Below are 14718 nucleotides of genomic sequence, written 5' to 3' on the forward strand. Positions count from 1 at the left end.
ACAGTGTGTTTTCCGGACCAGTGGGTGCTTTTAATAGCGTTGGCCACCTTTCTTTTTCCAATTCAAGGTGTCCTCTGTACAGTATGTATATCCAGAGCAGCAGCATTGACTAGAGCCAGCACTTGTGAAGCGAAAATGCTTATTAGTCAAACAGTCCCCATCGGAATAATGCCACGGTCAGCCGGTGGTGAGGGATAACTCTGTGTGGATGACACTCCGGAGCCTATTCTGCAGGGGATCTGCTTTAGTGCAGCGCGCACAAACATGATGTATGGACACACAAGCAGAGAAGCATCATGGGACCCCGCGATGGAAGAGCTGCGGATGAGTTGCTGTGGCGAGAGCAGGGCTGGCATCGAACGCGCTCTTCAAAACAATGACAATATGTTCCAGTTTCTGTTTAACGATCCGTTTGCCCCTGCAACCTTGATCAAAACCTGTCAGCAAAAATAAAGCAATTAAAAATAGAATATGGAAGGAATGTAGGTAATGTTAAAGCTTCCAGCCTCCGTAGATCCCTTGAATTCTTGTGGTGGGAAGAATAAGAAAACCACAATAATAATAAAACACGTCACGTGGTGCTTTAAGATGATGAAGTTTAGATGAAATAGGACGTGCTAGAAGTGTGGTGACGTCAGGACTACTCTCACCGCTCGTTGCTGAGCTGAAGTAGCTGCTGAGTTAGCGGCTAACAGGCTAGCAGGCCGGAAACATGCTAATGCTACAACAAGTCTCTGAGTTTCTTTCTATTATCTGTTTCTATGTAACTGTTAACTCCTACCAGACATTTTGCTGTCAGGATTTGTCAGCTAGATAAAATAAAATCAGAGAATAGAAATAAAACAGATGTGACTACAGGCCTATACGCTGGAAAATACTTGGAAGATTAACAAAATACAATGAAAGCAAATGACAGAGGAATCACGCAAAATAAAAAGGGGATTTAACCAAATCAGCAGACAATAATCATGTAAAAAGAATCAAAAATGCATCTATAAAAACGAAGCAAAGAAAGAATTAGGTACAATGAAAACTAGCTTAGACATCATGAAGTAAATGTGCTTTGTTTTCACACATTTCAAAAGATGGTGACATTAAGTACTTTGTATACTTCCCAGGTCTGTACACCACAGGATGTGTGGGACCACTCGGCGTGAAGATGAAGATCCGCCTGTCTTCTTTTATGGAAACATTCATCATTTCATTCATTAAAGAGCTGCTGAAGGGGCGAAATGCTTCTCAAGCCACCTAGCTTGTTTAACTAGCTGTCAGTTAGCAAGTGCGTTAGCTTGGCTGCTAACAAGATAATAATTCACACGTTTTATTGAAAAGGTGTATTTATACCATCGACTCCTCTCTCGTGGCTGACTGCGAACTGCCTCTTCTGTGGTGCAGTTTATACTCCAGCGATTTAAATAAAAGTAGATGGAGCAACACAGCTAATACGCTAACATTAGCCTTAAGAGCTAATAAGCTCTCTGTTTCCTTAAAGGCAAGCGTTGACGCCACTGCTTGTTACTGGTCAACGCTGTACGTGTCATGTCACCAAAAAAAGTCCACAGAGATTCCTCGCCTCGCCTTAACAGAGTTATATTTGTCCTGACTTTCACCGGCAGCTTAATACAAAGAGGTTTGTCAAAGCTTCATATATTTATGTGGAACATTTGCTGCGTATGGGGAAGGGGAAAATCAATTTCCCACCCCTGCTGATAATTGATTGTGTACTAGAACGATGACACGCCAGGTCTATCATATTTTGAATGGTAGTAAAGCCGCCAACAGCTACCTACCCATCCGTCTATCTGTAAAAACATTTAACGTATATTTACACATATCATCGCTTAAAGAAATTCTGCAGCTTTTCTGGGCCCTGACAATAAAACATGGTAACATGTAAAACAACAGAACACAGTACGCAGCGACAGGGTTGTACACTTTGCTGATTTAATTCCTCATCTCCACTTAACAGCCTCTAAGACGTCTCATCATTAGCCGGTAAACCTTCTCAAAATAAATCCAATCCCATAAATCTACCTCTGAAGCAATCTGATACTTTTAAAAAGTGACAGTGACTGACCTTGAGATTTATTTTTGTCACACCAGAAACCGTCTCCCTCAGCAACGAGAGATGTGCCTGTCCAGATGGTTTTGTGTGGCATCGTCTTGCTAATTGTCAGTGATGCCATCAAAGGGATGTAGCAGACCTGACAACTTAGCTGATGAGCAATAAGATGAGTATGAGGGGGGAAATTAGAGCCAAAAACATGTGACAGTTATTTTGTGCAGCCTACCTATGCTTTTAAGCACTTTAAATCCTTTGGCCTCCTTTGTTTCCTGCATTTGTTGCAGACTTGAATAGAGTAGAAAGCAAAGCTATTATTATTAAACTGGGGTTCAAAATAGTTATTTCTGCGTAATTATTATGTCTAATTACATTATGCGAGCTATAAATAACTCTGAAAATATAATAATGCAGGAATAATTGCTCCATAACGGCACGCTGTATTAAATAGGCTTCTGGAAGCTGCCTCTATGGTAATAATAGGTTACATGCATTTTGAAGCTATCACCTGTCTAAGTTCGCTTTAAAGTTGAATTGGCTGCAGCACAGAGGAGCAGCAGTGCGTCCCCGGTGACTGTAAAACATGCAAGACAAAACATATGACACAGGGGATGATCCTGACCCGAGAATGACATGTGCTAAAGTACATTATAGTCATTGCCAGGATAAAGGTCACATTGACTCCTGTTATAAATTGGACAGGACAGCTCCAGCATACATGGAGTGTCAAGTGTGAGGAGGTCTGAAAGAAAATCCCTCGGATGTTTCAGGACACACACACACACAGGCGGACGGATAAAAGTGTCTACGTCTCGCTCTCACTTGTAATTAGCGCACTTAATCATCACATTAAAGGAGAAGTTCATCATATAATGGAGAAGCAGCGAGCGGGATGCGGGCTTCTCTCTCCACTTTAAACCTTGCCAGTGGTCATCAAAATAACGCGGAAAGGTGGGACACAAGTTGAGGTTCGGGGTTTACTGTGGCTGCTGTTTGCAGAGCTAATGAGTAAATTCACAGTTTCAGCGTTTCTGTTGCGGAAACAAATACATATTTACATGTTCATCGGCGGCATAATAGTCTTTTGACTAAGAATACTCCAGAACGACATTAAGCACAAGAGCAGACTTTTGCTCTGAGATACAAAGGGAAGCGGCTTGAAAGGAAATAAGCAAATGAATGCAATGCCTCATTAGGCGGGCTTTATTTGACCGTAGCCAATTAGAGAGCATCTGTAATTTAAAACAGTCAACCTAAAAAAAGACTCAACGAAGAACACATTTCTCTCATGGGAGCGAATCCTTTGCCTTGTTTTCATTCAAATTATTTCTTCCACCAGTGACACTTTCTATTTGAACGAATCTAAATAATACACAGAGGACAGCCCAGCTCGGAGATATGCAGATAACCAGCCTACGGTAGGAGTTTGGAAGTTGAGATGAAAGAGTGGGTCTGAGGGATTCGGCGGAGGTCAAGGTTGCGCGCTGATGTGTTTGGCCTTGCTCTCGGCTGGCTGTGCTGACTTGTTTTTGCCGTCGCTCGGTGATCAATACCTCCCCCTCCGTCTTAATCAACGACCCGCTGAGGTATTTTCGGGCTGTTACCTTAATGACACAAAGGTGCACTTTTGAAAAACAGAGCTGCAGTCGGGGCAGAGACTGACAGCTGCTTAGCCATGAATCACACCTGAGTGTAGATTAACGTGGCGCTCCTCACAAACAGAGACAGCACTGAAATATTGATGGGCAGAAGTAGATTCTGAGGCTGGCGCGAGTGATCCGCATCAAAAGATATGACCAAAACAAGATCCCGGCTGCTTGCTTTGCAGGGGGAGCCTCGTGAAAAATAGTAACACCTGTATTGCTTATACTGGTTGTTAAGCATTGGAATAAAATTTTGTGCAATATGCATAACCAAATGCTGGAATAATGAGCCATCTGTATGTGTGGTCCCTTCCTTGGAGATGCCAAGAACGGCACCATCTGTGATGCAGCTACCAGCTGTTTTCCTTCTTATTACATGTTTATTAAAAGCTGAAGTTGTCCTCTTCAAGAAGAGTAAAAGAGAGCACGGGTGGCAATGTTGGTTATCTGATTGCCTCCATCTCCATTAGAAACAGACTCATGCTCCTTTCCTGGTCCTATAAAAATACACTAACTGTTTCAGCAGAAGAGAAGGAGTGCTAATTAAATACTCCTTCTTTTTCATCAGCGGCTCGCAGGAAATTAAGAGAACAAACACGAGATTGACTGGCAGCAAAGCAGCAAACATGAAAGAGGATGAATGAATCTAATCCACCAGGACTGGAAATAAATAAATAAATGACGTCCCTTACCCCACCTTCACTTAGCCCTTTGGGTCTGTATTTCAGAGTCCCTCAGCGGGGTTTACGCATCTTTTCTATTTGCATTGTTTTCAATTTTCAAAACCTATTAGCAAGATATCGATCGACCACAATTGAGCATTTATGCACAGCAGGCAACCTACATCCCTCAAGTCAGAATCAGATCACATCTCCCATAATTGAGGGTGGCAGAACTGCAGACCACCCTCTGCAACTGTCAACAAATTTCAGGAGCTCAAACTAAGATGCGTCAGGGATGCATCCTGCACCGAGTGATGGACACTGAGAAGGAGAACTGGAAATGTCCATCAGCATCCTCTGCCATGTGCTGAACAAGACAGGTCAGGTCTGAATAGACACTGACAAACCCAGGGTGGACACACTGTCGACGCAGGCTAAAGCAATACCAAGGGACAAGTGACAGGCTGCTCTGATGCCTTACTTAACTGCAGCACACGCACGCAGGGAGGCAAAAACAGTGCGTGGCGGATCGGACACCCACGTGCACGCTCGCCCATATGGACCGACGGGCCTCGCATCCTTCAAAAGGAGATTAAACAAACTTCTGAGGCGGTCTTTAACCCAACGTGAAACAGTCAAAACAGCGGAGACGTCGCTATATGTTCATACGTGTGACGAGTGTGCAGAGTGTGTTCGAAAACAGCAAATTGATATTTCTGACAGCGCATCCATTTCTGAGGTTAGTGTGTTCACTCTGCTCAATGCTCAATAAAACAAACAAAATGCCATCTATTTCTGTATAAACAATTACCTGCCATAGATTGTAACCTTATTGGATCGAGTGAAATGTTTGAAATAAATCATTAAAGGCGCTGACAGGGCATTTATCTTCACTCTTGCTTTAATGCTCTGTGCACAACACAGTGGATGAAGTCAGTCAAGGGTGTGTGAGGTTTTTTTTTTTTTTTTCTCGAGTAAGCCGGGCCCCAGTGTGCCTCAGTGTGTGTGCTTGTAAGAGCACCGTTGCGTGTGTCAATCCTCCTGTGGAGCCATGTTCTCAAAGCTCTTCATTTTGAAATCAAGCATGAATAATTAAGCCATTTCACAAGGCTGCTTTAACGATATATTACATGAGAGGAAATAGGTCAAGCAGCAATGTTAGGAAGATTGTTTTCATGGCTGTTATTGGGTTAAAAAACACAGAAGAACGCGCCGCACCCTTCATAGCCCATATGCTGTACTTAGTCTGCAGAATGATTGACAGCTTCGGCCTCAGACCCTTTTTTCCTGCACAGATGGATTCTGGGTCAGAGTGCCATCCCACCTGAAATAATATGACAACTTATCCCTGCACACCAAAGGCAAAAACAGACAATTACACCATTTAAATGTATGAATGTGGTTATTTTTTCACAGACAAGATCAAATAATAAGAAATCATTTGAAATGAGATGTAACTATTGAAAAGAAACATCGACTGGCCGTAATGTTAAAAGTTAGATTTTTCTCTATTTGCCTGTCTGATTTGTTGACTTTGTTGTCATTTTTCCCTGATATTTGTGCTCCACCATGGGTATTTATACTTCATACTTAAATGGTTTTATTTGTGTTTATTGTTGATGTACGATTGAGAGTCTACACAGGGTGTTTTATTTTGAAAATTTACCGGATTCTCTACACCGCTCCTGTGTCTGACTTCCTGTCTGCCTTGATCTACTCTGTGCATTTGACTTGTTGTCCGTCAGACATAGACTTGGCACGTATTCGCCGTGGATCGAAGCGTCCTAAAAAGGCAGCTCCATCGGACGCGTCGTGGATGGAGCGCGCCCGGTGGAATTTAGCGTTGGTAGAAATATGGTGAAATGTTTGGTCCTGAGAGAGACAGATCCTCTGGCAGGCGATTTAGAGCTTTGGATACCACAGAATGAAGCCCAAAACTCTCACTGTGTGACTGCTGCTACGACCCACATCTGCAAACCAACCAAAATGAATACGACGTGACGTGATGCCGAACATACAGGTCAACGTGACGTTGAACATAATGCCTCTGCTACGTCTCTGCCGGCGTTTGTTTTTACATGATGTGGCCGTAATTTTGTTAGATTCAGCTCGCACAGTCAACCTGCAAAGCGCTGCCATCACACGTCAGAGGCCTTTACGCACAGTGAATACACACACTATACACACCAACTGTAGCCTTTATTTTCAGCATGCACCGACTCAAAAGCAGTCACCAAAATGGAATATTCGAAGAAGTGTGAGGTATTAACACCTGTCAGGAGGAGAACGACAAGTACCCACTTGTCAAATACCAGCATTAGTTACAAACGGTGCAACAACATCACAATGGTTTCTGTGTCTCTATAGTACACTAAGAAATTGCGAAAAGGAGTAAGTTCTGACTGATGTGAAAAAAAGCTCCAATGATCTCTGTCATCTGTTACATTCAGCCCTGAGGACAAACACGCCGAGTCCCACAAAGCTCCTTTAACTGAGCTTTCAACAACAACAACAACACTCACATCAGCTTGTTCGAGCTCACCTACTTTCAACTAAACTGTGTTCCTCTCACACAGGATGGGACCACATGCGATTGTGTGTATAACCGCGAATACCCTCTGCAGCTTTGCCTTGTTGAATGAGTTGTTACACGGCAAACACGGCTTTAAACACTTAGTGCTGTTTAGTCCGTTTCTGGAAACTTTTGGATGCTGTCATCAGAAATGTGATTTCAAGATGTTTTCAATGACGTCTGTATGATCACAGATTACCACCATCCTGTTTCATGTGATTTGTTTTCCCCGTCCTTGAAGCGTTCATATTAGGCTTGCATCATTACGTTGTTTCAGTACAGTCCTACTCTGGGAAATTTTATTTTTATCCGCTTGTCAATCATGCAACTGGAAACTTTAATTTTTTTTAGACATCCTCTGAATTAGTAACAGCCCTTTGTTTTTAGCTTTGGTAAGTTTTCACAAGCATTACATGAATTACATCTTAAAATCAAGCAGCTGCTTTTGACTGTATGCATATGTTGTTGTTCCGCTTTGAAAATTATGAAACCAGACTTCAATCACAGGCTGTCCATTGTACATGAAATTTCATCTTTGGATTAAAGACAGGTTTCCGAGACCATCCTCCTTTTATCATCACGAGAGCATTAAAATTAGACTCCCATTGTCCAAAGACTGCCACGAAATAGTTCAACCGCATAATATGAATGAGGCCAGTGTGATGATATTGGAAACAGTCTCAGGTTGAGTCCAGATTTTGCTCAAATGGATAATTGACCGGTCGGATCCTCAAAAAGATTTTGTGTTTTTTTTAATGTTCCACATTAACAGAGAGCTTGTAAATCTCATAATGTGAGCAGGTCTGTGAAGGCTGTAGTCAGACTGGGCTCGTTTTGTGTTCAGTTTGAGCTCATTCTGTTCCTGGACATCACTATTTATCAGATGATTGTTGGAGTCTACTGCCTTGTCAGGAAAATTGTAAATGAATATGAAGATTTACCATTTTGCCCTGGATAATGTTTATATGGCAAAGCTATACGTAGAGTCGTTATTTGGACATTGTTTCCAGAATTACAGTTCTGACCTGAGAAACAGGGCCCATAAATCCTGTTTGAGAGTTAGTGTTTATCAAACCGCAGGGCTAGAATGAACAACCGGGCAATGCAGTCATTTCAGACCCGAAGAATTCCTGCAAAGATGCATTGAAAAAAAGGGTTTTCTGAAATACAGTTTTTAATAGTTGAACTATGCGAGCTCCGATCCAACCAATTAGATGTTTGAAATGTTAGAAAGAGGGAGAAGACAGACATAAATGTCAGGGATGAGGAAGAGGAAATAAAACAGCTTAATTGCAGCATTGTCCTCATTCTCATCGCACAGGCTCAAACCAGAGGAAGAGTCCGAGTTCATTTTGTCTGAAAGCCGTTAAATTCATAAGGAAACAAATCTGCACGCGATACAGAAATGTGACAGATCTCTGGTTTCTGACTGCACGTTTTGGCAGAGAGAAACATAACAGAAAAAGGACAAACTAATCATTGAGTTGATAAATCTGCTCAACTGCCAATAACAAATAATACTTTAATCAGTCTCATCCATTGAACTTCAGTCTTAATCCCCAGTCTGCTTAAAAATGTGTTAAAATTGTACGACTGCCCCTGAGTAGATTTCCTAGTCAACTACTAGTTGTTAGTTCAAGACATTAGTCGACTGCATATGTTACTAATTTAAGCATTTAATATATTTGTTAATGTTGAAATACAAAACCATGATAACAAGCCTGTAAAATATAAAAATTCCAAGCACATGCACAAAGCAAGCGGCCTGTAACAGTAATGCTAACAGAAAAAGTAGTAATGATGCTGAATGAGTCAGAAAAACCAGCAAATAAACTGAACATTTTGTTAATTTATGTCAGCAGTGTTGACGTCGTCCCTCCCCGTCTCACAGATGATACAGTCTTCAGCACTTCTCTTTTCTGTCTTGTACTTACCAAGTGAAAATCTGTTTTTGATCGGCTCGGGCTGATTTTCGGCTGCAGAGTGACGGGTGAACCTCGTGTGGGCTTGTTCCTGATTTCCGTGTTCAAAGAGAAAAGAAATGTTGGAAGAGGAAACTCATGTTGGGCTCTTTCACTGACATTGACTTTCATGGCTCCTCTTGCGTGGACCCCCCCCCCCCATGTGACCCCTGAACTCTGATGCATGTTGACATTGGAAACCACGCATAGCTTAAATTACACCACGACAAGGCGCAGCTCTGGAATGAAGTCTGACAGGTTTTTTCTAATGACTAGCTGACCAATGAAAACTCGACTTTTAGACTCTTCTCATACATTAACACATTGATTGTTTGACCACTTGGGGGCAGCAAAACAAGCTGTAATCACAACACTTATATATTATCACCACATAGAGCTATAAGTTCAGTATTCAGTCCCGTTTTAGCTCCGTTTTGGTCGCCACCATCACCTAAAGGAAACGCCTGCCGTCTTAGCTGCTCAACGCTACACTGTGGGCAGTTAGTGTACAGTTTACAGTGTTGAGTTTTTTAGTTCAAACCAGCTGCCTGCTAAAACAATGCTAATGAGAGCCGTGAGAGTGAACCAAAGCAGCAAAGTCGAGGGCCTCAAAACGAAAACAGTGAGCGGAAAGAAGCTAAAATGCTACACAGGGCCGAGGAGATTTGCAGAGCTGGCTGATAATTCTTTCGTCATTATGAGCGACTCATGTTAAACATCGTTATTTGATAAATTGCTGATATAAAATTTTGATTAGAGCCACTTTAAGGTCATCATAGCTTCACTCTATTGTCAGAAAAAAGCATTTCCAAAATAAAACGATCTTTTTCTTATTGCTGGTCAGTAATGATCAATGTTAAGACATTTATTGGAAGATTTTATGTACACTCGCAGATTTTTGGACTTAAGTGCAAAAAAAATCCTGTCACAGAGGATCCTCACTCTGATCTGTTGAAGTCAAGGTAAACAATAAAAACTGACTTTCTTTTTGGACGAGACGTTCCAGAATCTCAGTCAGTCAATCTGAGCATCTAAAAATATTTCCAATTAGCATCAACAGAGGATGTCATACATCAATGAAACCTTTACTAATATCTCTGCCACATCAATGAATGACTTACAAGACAAATACGCAATAAATCATTAGAAATGTGATCGAGCCTGCAGGCTGATATCAGCAGCCATGATTCACATATTGTGTACTCAGTTCCAGACTTGACATTACACAATCAGAAACTCCCCACAGCTGGCTGTTCCTGTACTTTTATCCCGCTGACTGTATGTGAGAGGCAACATTCAAGGTTAACCCAAATCTCCACTCCCAAAACAGCGTTCCTCCACCTCTGATCGGTCCAGAATACACTGAGAAGATGAATCGAACTCTCCCAAAGCTAAAACGATTAGAGGTCAGAACTCTGGCTGCTGTCAAAAGACACTTTCTGGAGCCGCTTTGTTGACAATAAATAAAAGGCTGATTTTGTCGACGCTCCAGAAGTGCCATGGGTGACTTCCAAAGAATGTGGGCACATTTTGTGTTTCCGAGCTGACTGGGAATCGAGCTTATATGGGTGTAAGAGCTCAAACAAACATTCAAAGAATGTACAAACTGCTCGTTGTCAGAGACGCCGCTCCAGTTCCTGATGAGACCTTACATAAAAGAATTCATTATCTGATTTCAGGCTTCAGGAAACATCTGCTTGTGTAACTGGGAAGATTTTCTTATATATGATTTCGGTTCCACTTTAGGTTAACAAGCCTGTCACCGAACACAGGTCAGAGTTCACAGACTTTAATTAAGTTTTGTTGTCTGCTTCTTTACTGCAAAGAGAGCCACAGGTGGCTCCGCAAAAGCGCTAACAAGACATATGTCTGTCACATTTTGTTGCAGAGGAGGATCACACTTAAGTGAAATCTGTTGAAGTTGTATCCCGGAAAATCCTCAGGCAGCCAGGTATGAAAATTGCAACCATGTGAGGGAGGAAAAGCTCATCAAGACTTAAGGGATGACAAATTCCACCATCTGCACGTGGATCCGACACTGATGCATGAATGGCGAGCAGAAAGTTTCTCAGAGGCAGCTTGGTGTGGGAAAGTCAGCGCGGCGATGCAGATGACGTGAGGATCCGGCAGGCGCGAGCGGCAGCCGAGCGGGGCCATTCCCGGAGAGATAAGGTGAGGCGGTGGTGGGCGCTGGTGTAACGCCTGTCACCGCACACGCATGCTTTGTGTACACACGGGGTGTTAAGAGCTGTCAGACAGGTATGGCTCAGGCTTGATCTGAGCCGTGATTGATCGCACAGGTTCAGGTGGAGTTCACGGGAGGTCTCTGGTATCATTGGCAAAATGAGTGACAGACACAAAATAGGGTGATGGAATATTATCAGGAAGCCATTTGTAATCCGGGGCGAGCCTGGATCTCTAAGGGGTGTTGTCTCTCTGAAATGAAGTCATCCATCACCTCAACTTCATATTTGATTAGGTCATGAGTAGCTTTTAAAGAGGAAGAGAGGCTTTAGTGTTGAGCTCGCAGTCTGATAGCCGGTTAGAGGCTGTAGCGTAAAAACGTAGTGAAAATTTTCCATTACAAGAGAAAATCCAGGGTTTCAGAAAAACATACAAAAACTTCTGAAAACATTATAAAAGCTTTTTACCACATCAGGATGTCAGCTCTGACAGTTGCCATGTCTCAGGTTTGCAGAGTCCTGCTGTGTAGCTACACAAGTAAACATGCAAATACCTGATAGTACACAAATGAAATACTTAGTTCCTTTTAGGGAAGAAAATTAAATTAAACCAGAAGTGATTTGCTGATTTATCAAAAGGCCAATTAATCTGCAGATATTTGGATGATCAGATCTTTATTAGAAGTACTTGCTGCCTTTCTTTGTTTTACTCAACAGCGAATATTTTTAGTTTTTGGAGTGTTTGTGAGGGAAAAGCAGCATTTTGGCGACCTCGTGTCAGGTTTAGGAAACATTTTCTGACATTTGTACACTTGACAGTTTAACCAGTAATGAAATAAAACTGTTAGTTGCAGCTTTAGATCAAATCCTTTTCAGCTGTGTTGACGCCTTTAAGCTGTAATAATAATTAAAAGTAATCTGATGACAGAACGTTACATGTGACAAAAGGGAAAAGGATAAACTGAACGTGACCTTATTGATGAATATACATAATCCTGAAACGTCAGGTGGTCTAATTGTTTCCATCCAGCTGATAAAACTGCAACAAAGTAGCCTCATTTGTGAAAAGTTACACACTTGTAATCAGATTACACCACTGAGACGACGCCTGGTCAGTCTGAAGTGTGTCAAAGTGCGTTTTTAAAGTCATTCTGTGAAGCATGTGGCTTTTTTTTTATCAGGCCTCCCAAGTTGCACTGAGTGTGGAAAATTAAGAATGTACCTTTGTTGTGTGTCTCGCACTGAGACACTCCTGGAAACACTCACCAGCAGATCGATGAGCTGATATAATCTGTTTTTTTTTTTAAAAACATGTTCTCATGAGCAGCTTTTGCCTCACATCAAGCGCATTATTCAGCTCTACCGAAGCGGTAAGTGCCGTTCGTGACTGCGGAGGATCATTTCTATCTGCTGGAAATCTCACAAACTTTGTCTTGTCATTGAGCGAGCAAAGCGGAAGCTGCAGGAAAGGATCTAAAACGGAAAAAAGCTGCATGAAAAGGCGGCGAGCACGGAGTGATAGAAAGCAGCAGCTCGCAGCCTCGGCTCGGCTCTCTTTTCCCTGGCCTCTGTTCCTTTAATAAACTCATGGTTATCTAGTGTAACAAATGTCTCGCTGCCATCATCAAGTCCAGGCGAGGAGGGAGGAGTTTTTAATGTTCAGTTTGTTCTATGGATCGATGTCTGCTGGCATCGCCTCTCCCCCTCGCCCGCACCGTGCGTAATACCATTACCAAACGCTTTTTACGCGCATTCCCCGCACATATTATCCACCGAAAACTGCCCGCGGGACTGACTGACACGCGTCGATCAGCGTATGTGGCACTGATGGACAAAAACGGATGGTGAACGGAGACGATTCGCCCCCCGTAGGAGGAGGAAGAAGAAGAAGGTGAAAGAACAAGCCCGATTTAACATCTGTTTCCTGCACTGAAAGCGATTCCGAACTGGATTTCTTTTTGTATAGTGAGAGAGACTGAAGAACTCCGAGAGCCAAAATAAAGACTCGCACTCTCTCTCGGTCTCTCTATGCATGGACTATCGTAGACCGCATTCAGATTTCACCTGGGCACAGTATTGAACTGCGACTCCTAAAAATGCCACGGAGGAAACAGCAGGCGCCCAAACGGGCTGCGGGTAAGCGATTTTTCCCAAAGAACCTGTTTCATATCAGTGTGATACTGCTGGATTATTTTTGTGAGGATTCTGCGGATAGCTTGCCTATAACAGGGTTTCCCCCCTCAAACTTTTATCATGTGGGACCCCCGATTAGATACGAATCAGACCCCCGCATTTAGAGATACTGTCCCGAGGAGCCTCATCTGAGCAGGTTTTTGTAGTTGCTGAGGATTTAGTAGGCTGGAGTTATATAACTGTGTGCTGTGGTGAAGGATATGGACACAGCTGCCTTTTGTGCTTACAGTGAATTTAATAATTCTGAAATTCAGCTAATTCTGGAGCCTCTGATGGGCTCCAGCAGGGGCCTCGGACCCCAGTTTGGGCACCGTGCTGCTGTAAAAGTCAAATGTTAAAACAATGGAAGGGGAGTCAGAGCATCGCGAGCTGCTCCTGCACTTGAGGGGATGTTAATAAGACTAATAAGACAAAACACAAAAGAAAACAGCTGACTGGGGTTTCAGGGAGGCTCTGTAGGTTTTCCTCAATAATCCAATGACATGTCAGGAGGTATTTATTCATTGATTGATCAGAAAGTTTTGTTTTTTTACTCACAGTTTAAAAAAAAAAAAAAAACCTTCCTGGCAGTGTTTGATTTGACCCGCATGAAGTGTGGAGAGGAGCTGAAGGATGTGCAGCCGCTGTATCCGTAGCAGATGAACTCTGTGTGAACTCTTCATAATCTTATGGACAAATGGAGAATGGGTTACACACACTCAGTCACACACACACACACACACACAAATGTACTCCATCCATGCTGCTGGCAGCGAGAGGAGGACGCGCACGCACACACACACACCTCCAAAACACACAGATTTCACTTAAAAATCCACCATGTTTTATGTGCGTATCTGCTCGTGTGCAGCCGAGTGTTTGTGTGTCAAATTAACAGTTTGTTGAATTAATAATCTCACGTTGAAGCAGGCCCTCGTACAGCGTGGGCCAGTTGTAGACTGGTTGTGTGTGTGTGTGTGTGTGTGCGCGTGTGTGTGTGTGTTTTGTCTTTCCATAATGTAATCCTGTAAGATTTTCTGCTCTTTTCGCTCACTGAATCTCTGCGTCACCCTCACCTCCCTCCAACTACAACATTTTATATCGTTTCCTGAAATATGCTCAACTTCTCCTGAAGGAAATTCAGAATCCACAAGGTCACCGACTCAGCGCCACCCCTGACCTTATCCTCTGCGGCCTCGGCCACTTTCCTCCATCCATCCGAATTCCCAAAGACTGCCTCGTAACGACGGAGCTGGAGGATTAAAACCAGATTGATCAATGGTATTTCGGCGTATGAGGATGCAATTACTCGGTTGTGGCGTGTTGAGAAGTTATCAGTCTTTATTATGGTTGCGGATGTAGCGACCAGATGGCGATTGTTCTCTGCCAATAATAGCGTCTCTTTATACCCGCTTAAGATACTGAGACCCTTATCTGCCCGGCACACTCTCAGTTTACACACA

General features: G+C 42.8%; 1 protein-coding gene across 1 annotated transcript in view; it reads left to right on the forward strand.

Moving 5' to 3' along the window:
* LOC139334872 (teashirt homolog 2) overlaps positions 1-14718 on the forward strand; it is a 98534-nt gene that overhangs the window by 45594 nt on the left and 38222 nt on the right. Inside the window, exon 2 of the mRNA XM_070968107.1 lies at positions 10789-13219. Coding sequence (XP_070824208.1) covers positions 13180-13219 — 40 coding nt within the window. The 5' untranslated portion in view covers positions 10789-13179. The remainder of the gene's footprint in view (positions 1-10788; positions 13220-14718) is intronic.

The sequence above is a fragment of the Chaetodon trifascialis genome, chromosome 8, assembly GCF_039877785.1.
Source record: "Chaetodon trifascialis isolate fChaTrf1 chromosome 8, fChaTrf1.hap1, whole genome shotgun sequence".
NCBI classification, from domain to species: domain Eukaryota; kingdom Metazoa; phylum Chordata; class Actinopteri; order Chaetodontiformes; family Chaetodontidae; genus Chaetodon; species Chaetodon trifascialis.